This window comes from Ornithorhynchus anatinus, chromosome 2 (assembly GCF_004115215.2).
Source record: "Ornithorhynchus anatinus isolate Pmale09 chromosome 2, mOrnAna1.pri.v4, whole genome shotgun sequence".
Classification (NCBI taxonomy): Eukaryota; Metazoa; Chordata; class Mammalia; order Monotremata; family Ornithorhynchidae; genus Ornithorhynchus; species Ornithorhynchus anatinus.
Window position 1 is genome coordinate 11,267,688 of NC_041729.1, and position 15,694 is coordinate 11,283,381.

The window sequence follows — 15,694 nt, forward strand, 5'->3', positions numbered from 1 at the left end:
CAGTCTGGGATTACAGATAGCACAATGGAATAGTGGGCTCTTTGCCAGGCATAAAGCAAGATAGCATCTCAAAGTTTCCCCTCAGATTTTTTCACCTAATTTTGCACCTGCATGTGCCATAGCCAAGGGCAACATTTCAATCGAGAGGATTTATGGAACACTTCCTCTGTGCAGAGCATCACACTTAGCACTTGGGGACAAAATAATAGAGTAAGAAGACATGATCCCTGCTGTCAAGGAGTTTATAATCTAATGGGAAGACAGACAAGAAAATAAATTACAAATAGGGGAGCAGCTAAGTATAAAGATATGCACTTATACGCTGTGGGAGAAGGATGCAGGGTGAGTACCTAAGGGCTTAAAGGGTGAGGACTCAAATGCATAGATGAGGCAGTATAAATCATTCAATCATATTTACTGAGCACTTACTGTGTGCAGAGCTCTGTACTAAGTGCTTGGGAGAGTAGGAAGGAAAATGAGAAATGAAATGAGTGATTAGTCAGGGAACACTTCCTGGAAGAGACCTGATTTTGGTAGGGCTTGGAAAACATTTATTTACTTCCTCAGCCATAGAAATTCCTTCCAAGGCACCATTCTTCCCTCCTAACCCCCTCCTACTTCCTCTTCGGTCTCAGATAATAGCCAAGTAAGAATCCCACTGCTCCCACCCAGGAAACCCAGGGAAATTTTACCTCAGTAAGGTTGAAGGCAGTGACTTCCGAGAGAGACTGATTGGGTAAACTGAGTGACACATTCTGAAGGTAGCCCAGCATGGCGGCCGGATACTGGAAGTTCCCTCTCTCCTCAGTCAGGTTGGTTATGATGGGATAATAGGCATCAGTGGGTCTCTATAAAAAAGAGCCAAGAGAGATCTTTCTTAGAGTATAACCTGAATCAAAGTGTAAACCAGCACATGCTAATCTCAGCTTCACTCTCCTTGTCCTACTCAGGATGGGTCCAGACTGACTCCTTGAGGATGGAAGAATGAGATCAGTTAGTCAATCAATGGAATGTATAGAGTGCTTAAATGGTATTGATTCATTCTTTCAATCGTATTTATTGAGCACTTTCTGTGTGCAGAGCATCATACTGAGCACTTGAGAAAGTACGAGACAGCAATAAACAGTGACATGCCCTGCCCACAACGAGCTCACAGTCTAGAGGCACTTACTATGTGCCAAACTCTGTACTAAGAGACCTGGAGTAGATACAAGTTAATCAGGTTGTACACATGAGGCTCATGGTCTTAATCTCCTTTTTCAGATGAGTTAACTGAGGCACAGAGAAGTGCCCAAGGTCACACAGCAGAGGTGTGAAGGAGTTGGGATTAGAACCCAGGTCCTTCTCACTTCCAAATCTGTGCTTTATCCCCTAGACCATGCTACTTCTCACGTTAGGAAAAGTACACTATGATAAAGTTGGGAGACACAGTCCCTGCCCTCAGAGAGATGGTAGATACACCAGAAAATGTCCAGTTCTGAACAACCATTCTCTCCAGCGACAACATCCAAAAAGACAGGAAATAAAATCTTCCACTTCAGGTCATATCTCCAAACTTCACCCAACAGAAATAGAAAAGAGACTTAAAGACCCCTTCATATGCATTTGTTCTCTCCCCAAGACACCCTTAAAATGTCTGCCCTCTACACAAAAATACCACTTGTTACAGATATTGAGAGCAGTAAACACCCTCTTACCATTGCATTTGTTGGGCTTGTCATGGAGAACCACGAAGGTGTAGTAGAAAATAAAACTTGTTTACCTAGGGAAAGGAAATCATGCTTAATTAAGGGCTTACATCAGTAATAATTCCATCCCACAGCCCCAAGGAAAAACCCTCCTCATCAGATTCTTTGTCAGTTCCCCAAATCACTTGAGAGTGCTTTCAGAAGGCCTCCGATATGCCAAACTCTGTTTTAAGTGCACATTTGGGATACAGATCAGAAACAGTCCGTCATCAACAAAGACACAACTGCACAGCATGAGTACTCAGAGAATCAATTAATCGATAGTATCAATAGCATTTATTGAGCACTTACTGCGTTCAGAACACTGTTCTAAGCATACGGGAGAGTACAGTATAACAGAGTTAGTAGACACATTTACTGCCCCCTCTTCTCCCTCTACTCCCTCTGCCATCCCCCCTTTACCTCTCCGCAGCTAAACCCTCATTTTCCCCTTTTCCCTCTGCTCCTCCACCTCTCCCTTCCCATCCCCACAGCACTGTACTCGTCCGCTCAACTGTATATATTTTCATTACCCTATTTATTTTGTTAATGAATTGTACATCGCCTTGATTCTATTTAGTTGCCATTGTTTTTACGAGATGTTCTTCCCCTTGACTCTGTTTATTGCCATTGTTCTCGTCTGTCCGTCTCCCCCGATTATTCATTCATTCAATAGTATTTATTGAGCGCTTACTATGTGCAGAGCACTGTACTAAGCGCTTGGGATGAACAAGTCAGCAACAGATAGAGACAGTCCCTGCCGTTTGACGGGCTTACGGTCTAATCGGGGGAGACGGACAGACAAGAACAATGGCAATAAACAGCGTCAAGGGGAAGAACATCTCGTAAAAACCGATGGCAACTAAATTGAATCGAGGCGATGTACAATTCATTAACAAAATAAATAGGGTAACGAAAATATATACAGTTGAGCGGACGAGTACAGTGCTGTGGGGATGGGAAGGGAGAGGTGGAGGAGCAGAGGGAAAAGGGGAAAATGAGGCTTTAGCTGCGGAGGGGTGAAGGGGGGATGGCAGAGGGAGTAGAGAGGGAAGAGGAGCTCAGTCTGGGAACGCCTCTTGGAGGAGGTGATTTTTAAGTAGGGTTTTGAAGAGGGAAAGAGAATCAGTTTGGCGGAGGTGAGGAGGGAGGGCGTTCCGGGACCGCGGGAGGACGTGACCCAGGGGTCGACGGCGGGACAGGCGAGACCGAGGGACGGTGAGGAGGTGGGCGGCGGAGGAGCGGAGGGTGCGGGGTGGGCGGTAGAAAGACAGAAGGGAGGAGAGGTAGGAAGGGGCAAGGTGATGGAGAGCCTTGAAGCCTAGAGTGAGGAGTTTTTGTTTGGAGCAGAGGTCGATAGGCAACCACTGGAGTTGTTTAAGAAGGGGAGTGACATGCCCAGATCGTTTCTGCAGGAAGATGAGCCGGGCAGCGGAGTGAAGAATAGACCGGAGCGGGGCGAGAGAGGAGGAAGGGAGGTCAGAGAGAAGGCTGACACAGTAGTCTAGCCGGGATATAAAACTGTAAGCCCGTCAAACGGCAGGGACTGTCTCTATCTGTTGCCGACTTGTTCATCCCAAGCGCTTAGTACAGTGCTCTGCACATAGTAAGCGCTCAATAAATACTATTGAATGAATGAATGAATGCCGCCAAGGAGCTTTCAGTCCAAAGAACTCTGTTGGCTTCATGAGTAGAATATCATCTGTCTGAGAGAGCTTGGATGTAGACCCACTTGGGAGCAGAGAGATAGACTGAATAACCTCTGAGCTCCCTTCCAGTCCTAGGATTCCTTGGCTTCTGTTATATTCAGGAATGCTATTCCGCTAAATCTCTAATTCTGTCTAGCTCAAATGAAAATGAAAGGTCATTTCACAGTTTTCCATCTTTCATCAAAGATTTCCAATGCTAATCATGGCAAAAGTTCTGCTTCTGATAGGCAGACCTGGGCTTCAGGTTGGCCAGAGCCTGGAGGAGGAGTTGCTGTGGGCTTTTCTTTCTCCCTTCTCTCATGATTCTCTCTGCCCTCTCCCACTCCCACTACCCCTCTAGCTCCATGTGATCAACCCACCCCTGTAAGCAATCAATCAATCAATGGTATTTATTGAACATTTACTATGTGCAGAGCACTGTACTAAGCCCTTGGGAGATTACAATATAACGGAATTAGCAGGCACGTTCCCTGCCCATAATGAGCTTAAAGTCTAATGGTGGAAACAGATATTAATATGAATAAATGAGCAATTTGTGATATATAATTTAAAGATATGTAAATAAATGTTGTGGTATTGGAGGTGGGGGGAATATTAAAGGTCCACAGGTCACAGATCCACATGCATAGATGACCCAAAGGGTGAGTGAGTGGGGAAAAGGGGGTTGGAAAGGGGAAGGCCTTTTGGAGGAGAGGTGAATTTAATAATGCTATTAAGATGGAGAGAGTGGTGAAATTATGTATGTGGAGGAGAAGGGATTTCCAGGCTAGGGAGAAGATGTGGGAAAGGGGTTGGCAGTGTGTAAGCTGGTGCTAAAGGAGCAGAGTGTGTGAGCTGGGCTGTAATAGGAAATTAGTCAAGTGAGATAAGATGGGGTGAGCTGACTGAGTGCTTTTCAGCCAATAGTAAGGAGTTTCTGTTTGATGTGAAGGCATATGGGGAGCCACTGGAGGTTCTTGAGGACCAGGGAGACATGTGCAATCCAAATATGTTCAAAAACGATCCATGAAGCAGAGTGAAGTATGGACTGAGGTGGGGAGAGACAGGAGTCCAGTAGTCAAGGCAGCATAGGATAAGTGCTTGGATCAACATGGTAAGTTTGGATGGAGAAGAAAGGGCAGATTTTAGAAATGTTGTAAAGGTAACTGACAGGATTTGGTGACAGATTAAGAGATGAGTCTGAAACAAGGCCAAGGTTACAGGCCTGTGAAATAGGGAGGACAGAGGTGTTGTACACAGTGATGGAAAAGACAGGGAAGACAGGGTTTGAAAGGAAAGAAAAGGAATTCAGTTTTGGACATGTTTCGTTTGAGGTGTCAGCAGAACATCCAGGTAGAGATGTCCTGAAGGCAAGAGGAAATGTGAAATTGCAGGAAAGGAGAGAAGTCAGGGCTGGAGATATAGATTTGAGAATCATCCACAAAGAGACGGCAATGGAAGCCATGGGAGCGAATGAGTTCTCCAAGGGAGTGGGTTGTCTCCCCGTTTCTAGTCTGTGAGCCCATTGTGGGCAGGGATTGTCTCTGTTGCTGATTTGTAGTTCCCAAGCATTTAGTACAGTGCTCTGCACACAGTAAGTGCTCAATAAATGCAATTGTGTGAATAAATGAATGAAATGACAATAGAAGGGGACCTAGAACCTTATGGGACTCCAATAGTTAGAGGGTGGGAGGCAGAAGAGAAGCCAGCAAAAAAGACTGAAAAGAAGTGGTCAGAGAGATTGGAGGAGACCAAGAGAGAACAGTGTCAGTGAATTCAAGGTTGAATAAAGTTTCAAGGAGAAAGGGGAGGTCTACAGGGTTTAAGGGCACTGAGAGGTCTAGAAAGGGTAGAGGCTGTCAGATTTGGAGAGATGAATGTCACTGGTTACCTTAGAGGGGGCTGTTTCTGTGAAGTGAAGGGGACAGAAGCCAGATTGGAGGGGCTCTAGGAAAGAATTGGAGGAGAAGAGGTGGAGACAGAGGGTATAACAATTCTCTCAAGAAATTTGGAAAGAAATCGTAGGAGGGAGATAGGGCGATAAATTGGAGGGAGCCCTGGGGTCAAGGGAGGATTTTTTTTTTAGGATCGAGGATACATATGCCTGTGTGAAAGCTGTGGGGAAGAAGTCATTAGAAAGTGAACAGTTGAAGATGAGAGTCAAAGAGGGAAGAAAGGAGTGGGCAGTGTTTTAAGAAGGTATGAAAGGATTCATTCATTCATTCATTCAATAGTATATATTGAGCGCTTACTTTGGGCAGAGCACTGTACTAAGCGCTTGGAATGTACAATTCGGCAACAGATAGAGACAATCCCTGCCCATTGATGGGCTCACAGTTTAATCAGGGGAGACAGATGGCAGAGCAAAACAGAATGAAACAAAAACAAGACAACATTATCACGATAAATAGAATTAAGGGGATGTATACCTTAGTAACAAAATAAATAGGGTAATAAAAAATATGCACAAATGAGCACAGTGCTGAGGGGAAGCGAAGGGGAGGGGGAGGAGCAGAGGGAAAGGGGGCTTAGATGAGGGGAGGTGAAGGAGGAAGGGGAAAGTCAGAAGTACAGGTGGAGGGAGTAGATTTAGAGAGGAGGTGAGAGATTTCATCTTGAGTTACTGCAGGAAATATAGGGAGAGTCGAAGAGGGTGGAGGGGGTGGGAGCTGATTGGAGAGGAGCAGAGGAAATTTTAGGGAGCTCACACCCGATGGTTTCAATTTTATTGATGGGGTATGTGGCTCCACAGTTTGGGCACAGGAGTGGCGGAAGCAGACTTGGAGGTGTTCCCGGGTTGCAGGTTAGTGGTACAAGACCAGTGGAGGGACGGGGAGCATGAAAGCTCAGTTTAGTGGAGATGGTGGTATTGAATGTCGATCTGTGTGTCAGGAGAAAGTAGTTTGGGTTTGGAGACCAAATGAGGTAGGATAGTTGTAGAATACTGGAAAGGAATGGAGGTCTCTGAGGGCGGAAAAGGACAGATTTGCAGGGGATGGGTTTAGAAAAATGAACAGGTGAAGAGGTTGTGGCCCCATTGAGGAATTTCAGAATCGGTGAGGGTAGAGAATAAATAGTTGCTAGAGATTTTAAGATCACGTGTGTGCCCAAGTTGGGGAGTGTGTGATATGGGGTGGAGCAATAGGTCATTTGAGTAGAGTGAGAGGAGGTAGACAGAGGAAGGATCACTGGGGACATCCACATGGCTATTGGCTATTGTGAGAAGCAGCAAGGCATAGTGGATAGAGCAGCAAGGGCCTGGGAGTCAGAAGGTAATGGGTTCTAATCCCGGATCTGCCGCTTGTCTGCTGTGTGTCCTTGGGCAAGTCATTTCACTTCTCTGGAACTCAGTTACCTAATCCATAAATGGGGATTGAGGCTGTGGACCCCTCCTGGGGATAGGAACTTTTGTCCAGCCCGACTTGCTTGTGTCCACCCCAGCACTTAGAACAGTGACTGGCACATAGTAAGCACTTAACAAATACCATAATAATAATAATAATATTGAAGTCCCCAGGGATCAATGTAGGGATAAAGGATGTGAGAAAGGAAGCAAAATGATTCAGAAAGTTGGAGGTAGGGCTTAGGGGATCAGTAGATGAACGTGACAAGTAACTGAGTAATGACTACCCAAGGCCTCCTCCAACAGCCAAAGAGGGAGCCATCTTGTCTGACCCGGGAAAGGAGTGAGGAGGGCAAGGCAATTTCTGGTTAGGAAGCAGTGGTGGTGACTGCAGCCATTTCTCCCTCTGCCCCATCCCGCTTCCAAAGGCCAGGGCTTCTAATCCCAACTCCACCACTTGTCTGCTGTGTGACCTCGGGCAAGTCAATTAACTTCTCTGAGCCTTATCTGTAAAATGGGGATTAAGACTGTGAGCTCTGTATGGGACAGAGACTGTGTCCAAACTGATTAACTTGTAGATACCCCAGCACTTAGAACATAGAAAGCACTTAACAAATACTATTAAAAAAAAATCCTAGCAAGGTTCCTGCTTTGGGCCACCAAAAAGCAGCCATACATGTACCAATTCTGCCCCTTCTTTCTGCAGCTGGCAAGACATAGGAGGAGGGAGGGGGTTAGGGAGAGGTGTGTGTGTGTGTGTTGGGGGGCCATACTTGATTTGAGATCTGGGCCACTGTTCAGCTCACCCCCCCGCCCACCCTTCATTTTGAGCCGTGGCCCAGGCTGCCCCTTGCTACAGTGAGAAAGATTTGCAGGGCCTGAAAGTCATCTGAGGCATTGTCAGCTGCCCTCCGGAAAGCTCTGAAATGATATCATTACAACCTACTGAAGCTTGGCTGCCATCCATCTCAGACTTTCCTGAATGAATCTCCAAAACCTGCAAGAAGAGGTTCAGTTCTGGGGGTCTGGACGTAGGCTTGCATCCGGTGCCCAGATAATTATTTGGGAGGCCCATTCTCTACGGGCTAGCATCCACCTGGCAACTAGGGGGTTAAAAAGGCAGCTCTCCTTGGATTTACCCAAGAGAAAGGGCAGCCTGAGTACGAAGCGTAGATGGTCTGGGTGAATTGGAGTTTCTAGACTTGGGTAACAGCATTCCTGTACTGTTACACCGAGCAGAGGGGAGAGATTTATAGTAGCCCTGGGCCTGGTGATGTTATAGTAACATGGGTTTGTTGTGATAGCTACAACGACCAGATACAATAGCAATTTTTTCCAATGTAACTAAAGCATTAAAATATGAGGATGGCTTAATTTGTCTGAGCCTTTCGAACACAGTAACGCAAATGATATTTTGGTCATAAATGAATGTCCTCTAACCTCAGACAATAATAATGCCATGAATTTATATAATGCCTTTCTTCCAAGGAACTCAGAACTTTATTTGCTACCTCACTGTGTCAACCCAATGTCCCTAAAGAGGCAAAAACTAGTCTCCCTATTTTAAAGATAAGGCCTCCGCCAGTCTCCTTCTAAACTGTGAACTCATTATGGGCAAGGAATGTTTCTGCTAATTCTGTTTGAATTGTACTCTCCCAAGAGCTTAGAACAGTGCTCTGCACATACCACTGATTGATTGATTGATTGATTGATTACTCCTGCAAAATTCTTAGGGCCAATCAAAAGTATTTCTGGAGCACTTACACGGTACCGGTCACCGAATGACGTGTTTGGTAAAATACAATAGTGCAAGTAGACTTTTGATCCTTGCCTTCTAGGAGCTTGCAATTTAACAAGTCAATCTCTCACTGGTGGGGCCTCCTGCTTCAGGATGGAATGCTCACAAGCATGTTCAGGGGAGTCATAGGTTGCCAGTGATAAAAAATAATAATATTTAATGATTACATTGGTGGTACAGTGCTTACTAGCTACCAACTACAGTACTGAGCAGTGGGGGGCATGTGGTGGTACATGATAATCAGACGATGAGAAGCAGCCTGGACTAGTGGAAAGACCCCGGGCCTGAGACTCAGAAGGACCTGGATTCTAATCCCAGCTCTGCCACTTGTCTGCTGGGTGACCTTGGGCAAGTCACTTCACTTCTCTGTGCCTCAGTTACCTCATCTGTAAAATGGGGATTGAGACTGTGAGTCCCACTTGGAAGAGGGACTGTGTCCAACCTTTCATTTATTCATTCTTTCATTCGATCATATTTATTGAGCGCTTACTGTGTGCAGAGCACTGTACTAAGTGCTTGGAAAGTGTAATTCGGCCACAGATGGAGAAAATCCCTACCCAACAAGACAGACTCACAGTCAAGAAGGGGGAGGGGAGACAGACAACAAAACAAAACAAAACAAGTAACCTGATTTGCTTGTATCCACTCCAGTGCTTAGTACACTGCCCGGTACATAGTAAGTACTTAACAAATACCACAGTTATTAATATTATTATTATAACTCTCTGTGCCTCAGTTACCACATCTGTAAAATGGGGATTAAGACTGTGATCCCCCTGTGAGACATGGGCTGCATCCAACCTGATTACTTTGAATCTTACCTCAGTGCTTAGAACAGTGCCTGGCACATAATAAGCACTTAACAAATATCATTTTAAAAAATCAGATCAGACACCATAGCTATTTTACATGAGGCTCGCAGACTAAGTAGAAGAGGGAGCAGATTTTGAATCCTCATTTTACAGATGAGGAAATGGAGTCACAGACTTGTCCATAGTCACCCAACAGGCAAGAGGTAAAGTCAGGATTAGAACCCAGGACTCCCAAGCCCGTGCTTTTTCTACTAGGCCAAACTGCTTCTCATCCATCAAGTCCAGTGTTGGCTTTGGTGTTAGGTGGATGGAGAGTGCAATCCCATAGAGAGAAGGGCATAGGGAAGTGGGGAAGCAGAACAAAATCATGCCCGAGGTGTCGCTTTATCTAGACCCGGACCCAGGAAAAGCGCCTAAAGCTCAAAGGGGTTACCTGACTTTTCCTTGGCCACCCAGGTTTAGAGACTCCAACCACGACTCTCTTGTTTTCCTGCTTCTAGTGATTATCCATTTTAGAAGATTTTAATCAATCCATGATATTAAGAGCACTTACTTCATGCCAAGCACTGTACTCAGCTCTTAGGAGAGTACAATAGAGTTAATAGCCATGCTCCCTGCCCTCAAGGAGTTTATAATCTACATTTTTCCCAAGGACGAATGGCAGAGAAATCTGAAGAATGGGTGGGCAGGAATTAGACTACTTGGAAACATCTGAAAACAGAACACGCAAGGAGGGCTGTGAAGAGGGGTGCACCTTTCAGAAATGGCACCAGTTTCAGAGACAGTAGAAGCAGGGCCAGTTTCAGTGGTATTTATTGAGCACTTTCTGTTTGCCGAACACTGTACTAAGCGTGTGGGAATGTACAGTATAGTAGAGTTGGTAGATATAATCCCTGTCCTCAAAGAGCTTAAAGGCTAGAGGGGAATTTACAGGCTAGAAGAGGAGTTTACATTCTAGAGGAGGAGCTTACATTCTAGAGGCATTCTTTACAGTCTTAAGGGGGAGGAGCTTACAGTCTCAAGGAAGCTTACAAGACACACTGTTCGCACTCACCGATGGCAGCTGTGAAGTACATCTCAATCTCACTAGGGGTGAGTGCCCTCTCCCAGATGATAAACTCATCAAAGGCCCCGTTCTCGTAGTGCCTGGACTGAGGCCCTTCGGGCTCGATCACGAGGTTGACGTTGGGTTCTCCATAGTTGTGAGAGACTTTCCCATCTGGATCCGTGGTATTCAGCGTGCCATTGACGTAGACTTTCAAACCTTCTTTGGATTTCCACGTGAACAGAACGTGAGTCCAGTAAGGGCCTGCAATGGAGCAAAGGGTCTTCGGTTTCGTATGATTAAATTCTATTATCACTTCATTACTAAAACCTACTATAATTTGTCATCCTCTTATTAGAAGATGACACCGCTGGAGAGAAAATGAGACTGAACAGAATAATTTAGGACTAAAGTCCCCACCACAACAGATGCTCACAAAAATACATTCAGTCGGCATTGGCATTTTGTTCAGCACTAAGTGCTTGCTGTGTGCCAGGCACTGTACTAAATGCTGTGATGTACTAAGCAGATCAGGTTGGACATAGTCCCTGTCCCACATGGGACTCACAGTCTCAATCCCCATTTCACAGTTGAGTTATCTGAGGCCCAGAGAAGTGAAGTGCCTGCCCAAGGTCATGCCAGTCTAGGAGCTGAGCTGGAATTGGAAGACAAGTCCTTCTGACTCCCAGGCCCATGCTCTATCCGCTACGCCGTGCTGCTTCATGCGCCTAGCACTTTACTAAGCACTAGGGTAAATACAAGGAAATCAGATCAAATATAGTGCCTGTCTCACAAGTTGCTCACCAGTTCATTAGGCAGGGAGAACTAGTGCGTAAACTCCATTTTCCAAACGAGGAAACTGAGGTCCAGAGAAGTTCAGTGACTTGTTCAGCATCACACAGCAGGCCAGTGGCAGAGCTGGGATGAGAACCCATGTCTCCTGACTTCCAGGCTCTTTCCACTGGGCACACTGTCTCACTTGCTTTGAACAAATGATTTGTCTTCCTGTCTCACAGAGGTTATCTTAGTTGGAAAGCTCCCTAATTTAGCAGTACTTATAGGAGGCCAGGACCTTCTTGCAAACCTTAGAGGATGTAGTGTTGCTAGTCATGCGGATTGAAGAGAAAACAGCCTCTCTGAAAAGGGGATGGAGAGGGAGAAGGACCCACAAGCACAGTTTACTAAATCTGTTTGGCTGCTTGCAGTGTCTGGCGCTGTGTTTGGTTTTTCTTCATAATCTCACCATCAATTTAAATGCTAGATTTTTCATTTTCAGTGGTCCAAATATAAAATAATAAACAGTGGCAGTTGTTAAAACAATAGCCCCGATATTCCTGACAGCTCAGTTTTGCAGAAGGGCTCTGACACTTAACAAACAGAGCTGTTACATAAAAAAATTGCGATGGACTCACTGCTGGGAGAGCCCTACACCACCTGATACCCTGCCAGGAATCTTAAATTACTTTGCAATTACATCAGGTGTTCTCTCTAGCATTGTGCAACTTTCTAGTAATTTAGTGTCTCTGAAGAGCACTTGTACCCTGAGTAAGTCCAAAGAATAATTGCCATCTAGTTTTGAAGTCAATAATAATAAATACTAAGTAATAGTAATCATAATAACAATAATGATCTATTCAGCATACAAATTAGGATCCATTTCCACACAGATACTTTCACAATCCCCTAATGTTTCCAGATCGTGTGATGGTCTAAATGAAGTCTAAGCGAGGGTCATTTCAACAACACTGATGGTTGTGTTTTAACTTTCCCAGTGTTAGAGGTACAAATAAGGTTGGGATAAAGTGAGTCTTAAAAAAAAAAAATAAAAACTTCAGAGAAAAAGAATCCCTGCAGGTTATCTATCATTCTGCCCCACTTCCCCTCTTCCTTTACCATACTTTCCACCTCCAAGGACCTTTCCACCTCTGGACTGCAAGCCGGTTGTGAGCAGGGAATATATCTGCTTATTGTTGTACTGTACTCTCCCAAGCACTTAGTACAGTGCTCTGCACGGAGTTAAGTGCTCAATAAATACAATTGAATGAACAAAAGATCTCTTCCTTCCCTTTGATCTCCATTGGAAGAGGTGGTGGGGCTTTAAAAGTGTGCTGATGTTTGAATTTCCCCAATCAATCGATCAATCAGTGGTCCATCCCCTCTCTCTGGGACACACTCTCACTGACATATTTAGTGGCTGTCGTATTGGGCACCACCACAGGACAGTAGGAAAGGCTTCATGGAAGGGAGGCAATTCTTCCAAACCAGAGTTTGGAGGGGAAGTGGGCTTCAGACCAATTCTTTGGTTCCGGGCAAAGGATGGAGGTTTCCTCAATTTTGCCTACCTGGCACCATCCATCAGATCTATTGATCCGGGCTAAACCCTGTATGGATCCTCCAGGAAGGGGCCTGGCAGAGGAGGTTCAAGGAGCAGAACATCTGTGCTACCAGGTAGTTCTGCTTCTTAAATCCCTCTCTGTCTGTGTCTACCTTTATGTTCTAAGCAGAAATACACTCATGGTTATAATGGTGATGATCATGGTACTTGTTAAGCACTTACTATGGGCCACGCACTGTTCTAAGCACTGGGGTAGATACAAGGTAATCAGGTTGTCACATGTGGGGGTCACAGACTTAATCCCCATTTACAGATGAGGTAACTGAGGCACAGAGAAGTTAAGTGACTTGTTCAAAGTCATACAGCCGACAAGCGGCGGAGCCGGGACTAGAATCCATGACCTCTGATTCCCAAGCCCGTGCTCTTTCCTCTAAGCCATAGTTATACTGTAGGATACCAAACTCTGATACTGTAGAAATGATAAAATCAATCTCATCTATTTAGGGAAATAATGTGGCCTAATGGAAAAAGCACGGGCCTGGGAGTCAGAGGATCTGGGTTCTAATCCCAGCTCCACCACTCACCTGCTGTGTGACCTTGAGCAAATCACTGAACTTCTTTGTGCCTCAGTTCCCGCATCTGCAAAATGGGGATTCAAAGCCTGTTCTTCCTCCTACTTAGCCTGAGAGCCTCATGAGGAACCTGATTATCTCATATCTACCCCAGTGCTTGGCATAGAGTAAGGCTTAATAACTACCACTATCATTATTATGTATCCCACGCAGGGGGACTCAAGCAATATTTCAAAGGCTTTCCTGCAAATCTGTGCCAGTTTCGAGAATACCAAGTCTTCTCATCGAGAACAAGGACATACGTGGCTAGGAAAGAACTCGCCCCTGCCAACGCTTATTTGTAAGAGTCCTCTTGTGCAATCTCCACGGCACTGGGTTCATTAGCCAACATCAGTAAACCTCCTCCTTGTCACCTAACACTCCAGCCGCGTAAACAAAGTTTGTTCCTCTGGAGAATAACCAAACGTAACAGCCCAGAGTTGAGTCTGGAGCTGTGAGGTTACCTGGTGGGCTGAAGCTGGCCTCCCATTTCATCGAGTTGCCCCGGGTGTAAAACTCCACGGACCCTTTGCCTTCACTGGAGCAGACTTTGAATCCATTGGAGAAGACTTGCCCTCTATAAGCTGAAGGCACTAATCTGGGCTGCTCCCTCTGGGTCTTCCAGAAGAATGAAAACGTAACTCCTGAAAGTCAGAAAGTGAGAAACCACAGTCATTAGATAGAACCAAAAGGGACGAATTTCTAAGCTCACCGGGCATTTTACTGTGATGCCCAAATTACGGAAGAACCATCCACGAAAGTGGAGGTGGAGCAGAGATCGTGACTACCAACTCTGTTGTGCTTTCCCAAGGGCTTATAGTACAATCCTCCACACATGACAAGCAGTCAATAAATACCATCGAATGGTGGATGGATGGGACGCCCACTGACAACTCTGTGCTGCTTGCCCCTCAACACCAGATGTTGTTACTCTCTCCTCCTCCGGGAACTTTGCAGTGAAGTAAATGAAACCCATCTCCCTCATCCGGATGTTTGAATTTGAAATTAATTAATCAATTGACTAGCTACTCAATCAGTGGTATTTAGTGAGTGCTTACGGGGTGCAGGCCACTGTGCTAAGTGCTTGGGAAAACACAAGAGAGTAAGTAGAAATGAGCCCCATCCTTAAGGAGCTAATTAAGAAAGATAGAGATAGAAAGAAGAAATCGAAGACTGCTCCCCAGGACCCCAAAGCCACACAAGGCTGAGTCAATCCCCCAGAAGGTACTTCACTAAAGGAACATGAACTTAGCCCCACGTTCCCAGTAAAATGATCCGACCCAGGAGTCAATCTTTCCCACCGCTTATTGGAGATCTGTTTGCAAACCATCCTCTTTCTCCTCATTAAACAGTGTTTATTAACACCGTGTTTCACATTTCACTTCGGTGACTGTTTCTTTTTAAGAGCTGGCTCTGAGCCTGGGACCAGGATCCCAAAATGGGGGCCAGAAAGCCAGCCTCCCTCACACCTCACAAACTTCCTCTGGCTCAGCCAGATAAAGCCTCCCGGGATAGCCGAGAGCCACGAGGAGAACCGACTAGCTCACCCTTCCAAAGATATGTGACTCGGGGCTGATGCCCGAAACGAGAATCAACTTTCCACGCAGTGCCCTCAACATTCCGTAGGCCAGGCCTACTGACAAACAAACATCTGAGGATGGAATAAATCAGTGAGTCCGTGGGAAAGAGTTCTGACAAGAAGCGCTCTGCCACAGGGTCTTTTCAAACCGATGTTTTGCAGGCCCAGTCTCCGGTCGGATTCTTCTCTATCTATGCGGACTCAGTTCCCACCCCATCTTTCCTTCACCACCAGCTCCAGCTTGATGTAGCATGAATAACCCTAAGGCAGCCCACAGTGTTGTGTGTCTGCATTTGAAAAATCTTGTCTCGCAGGGACGCGGCCTAAGAGACACCAGGCCAAAGGCCCAACTGAGCAGCCAATACAATTCGGGGATTTAATCATGAGCAACGGCACCACTTAACTGCCAAGGGCACTGAATCAATGATGAGTCCCAGGGAAGCAAACCAGCTACACTTCCTGTAGCGTTACTGGCTTCCCTTGGGGCTTCTGTTAAGAATTAAATATCCCTGAGCCTCTTTAAATCAGGTTAGTTAATGCAATAAGCTTGATGCCCTTGTTCTTTTCCCTCAGGGGCTGAGTGCCGAACTCAGTCAGAAGAGTCCTGAATTGAGGACTTCTGAATTTAAAACAAAATCCCAACTTCTGTCAGACCAGCCACTCCACGTCGGAACAAATATCGGAACAATGAAACTTCCAAGGTCATTGAATAATTTGCCATAAAAGAAAAAAGAAAGCCTCAGTAAGATTTATTGA

The 15,694-nt window shown here is 45.5% G+C and overlaps 1 protein-coding gene across 2 annotated transcripts in view; it reads right to left on the reverse strand.

Moving 5' to 3' along the window:
- The window catches only part of ADGRD1 (adhesion G protein-coupled receptor D1), a 367,284-nt gene that overhangs the window by 317,510 nt on the left and 34,080 nt on the right, over positions 1 to 15,694 (reverse strand). For both annotated transcript variants that reach the window (XM_029058449.2, XM_029058448.2), the window contains 4 exons: positions 13,824 to 14,003; positions 10,423 to 10,677; positions 1,698 to 1,762; positions 693 to 848 (listed from right to left, as the gene is read on the reverse strand). In XM_029058449.2, coding sequence (XP_028914282.1) covers positions 693 to 848; positions 1,698 to 1,762; positions 10,423 to 10,677; positions 13,824 to 14,003 — 656 coding nt within the window. The remainder of the gene's footprint in view (positions 1 to 692; positions 849 to 1,697; positions 1,763 to 10,422; positions 10,678 to 13,823; positions 14,004 to 15,694) is intronic.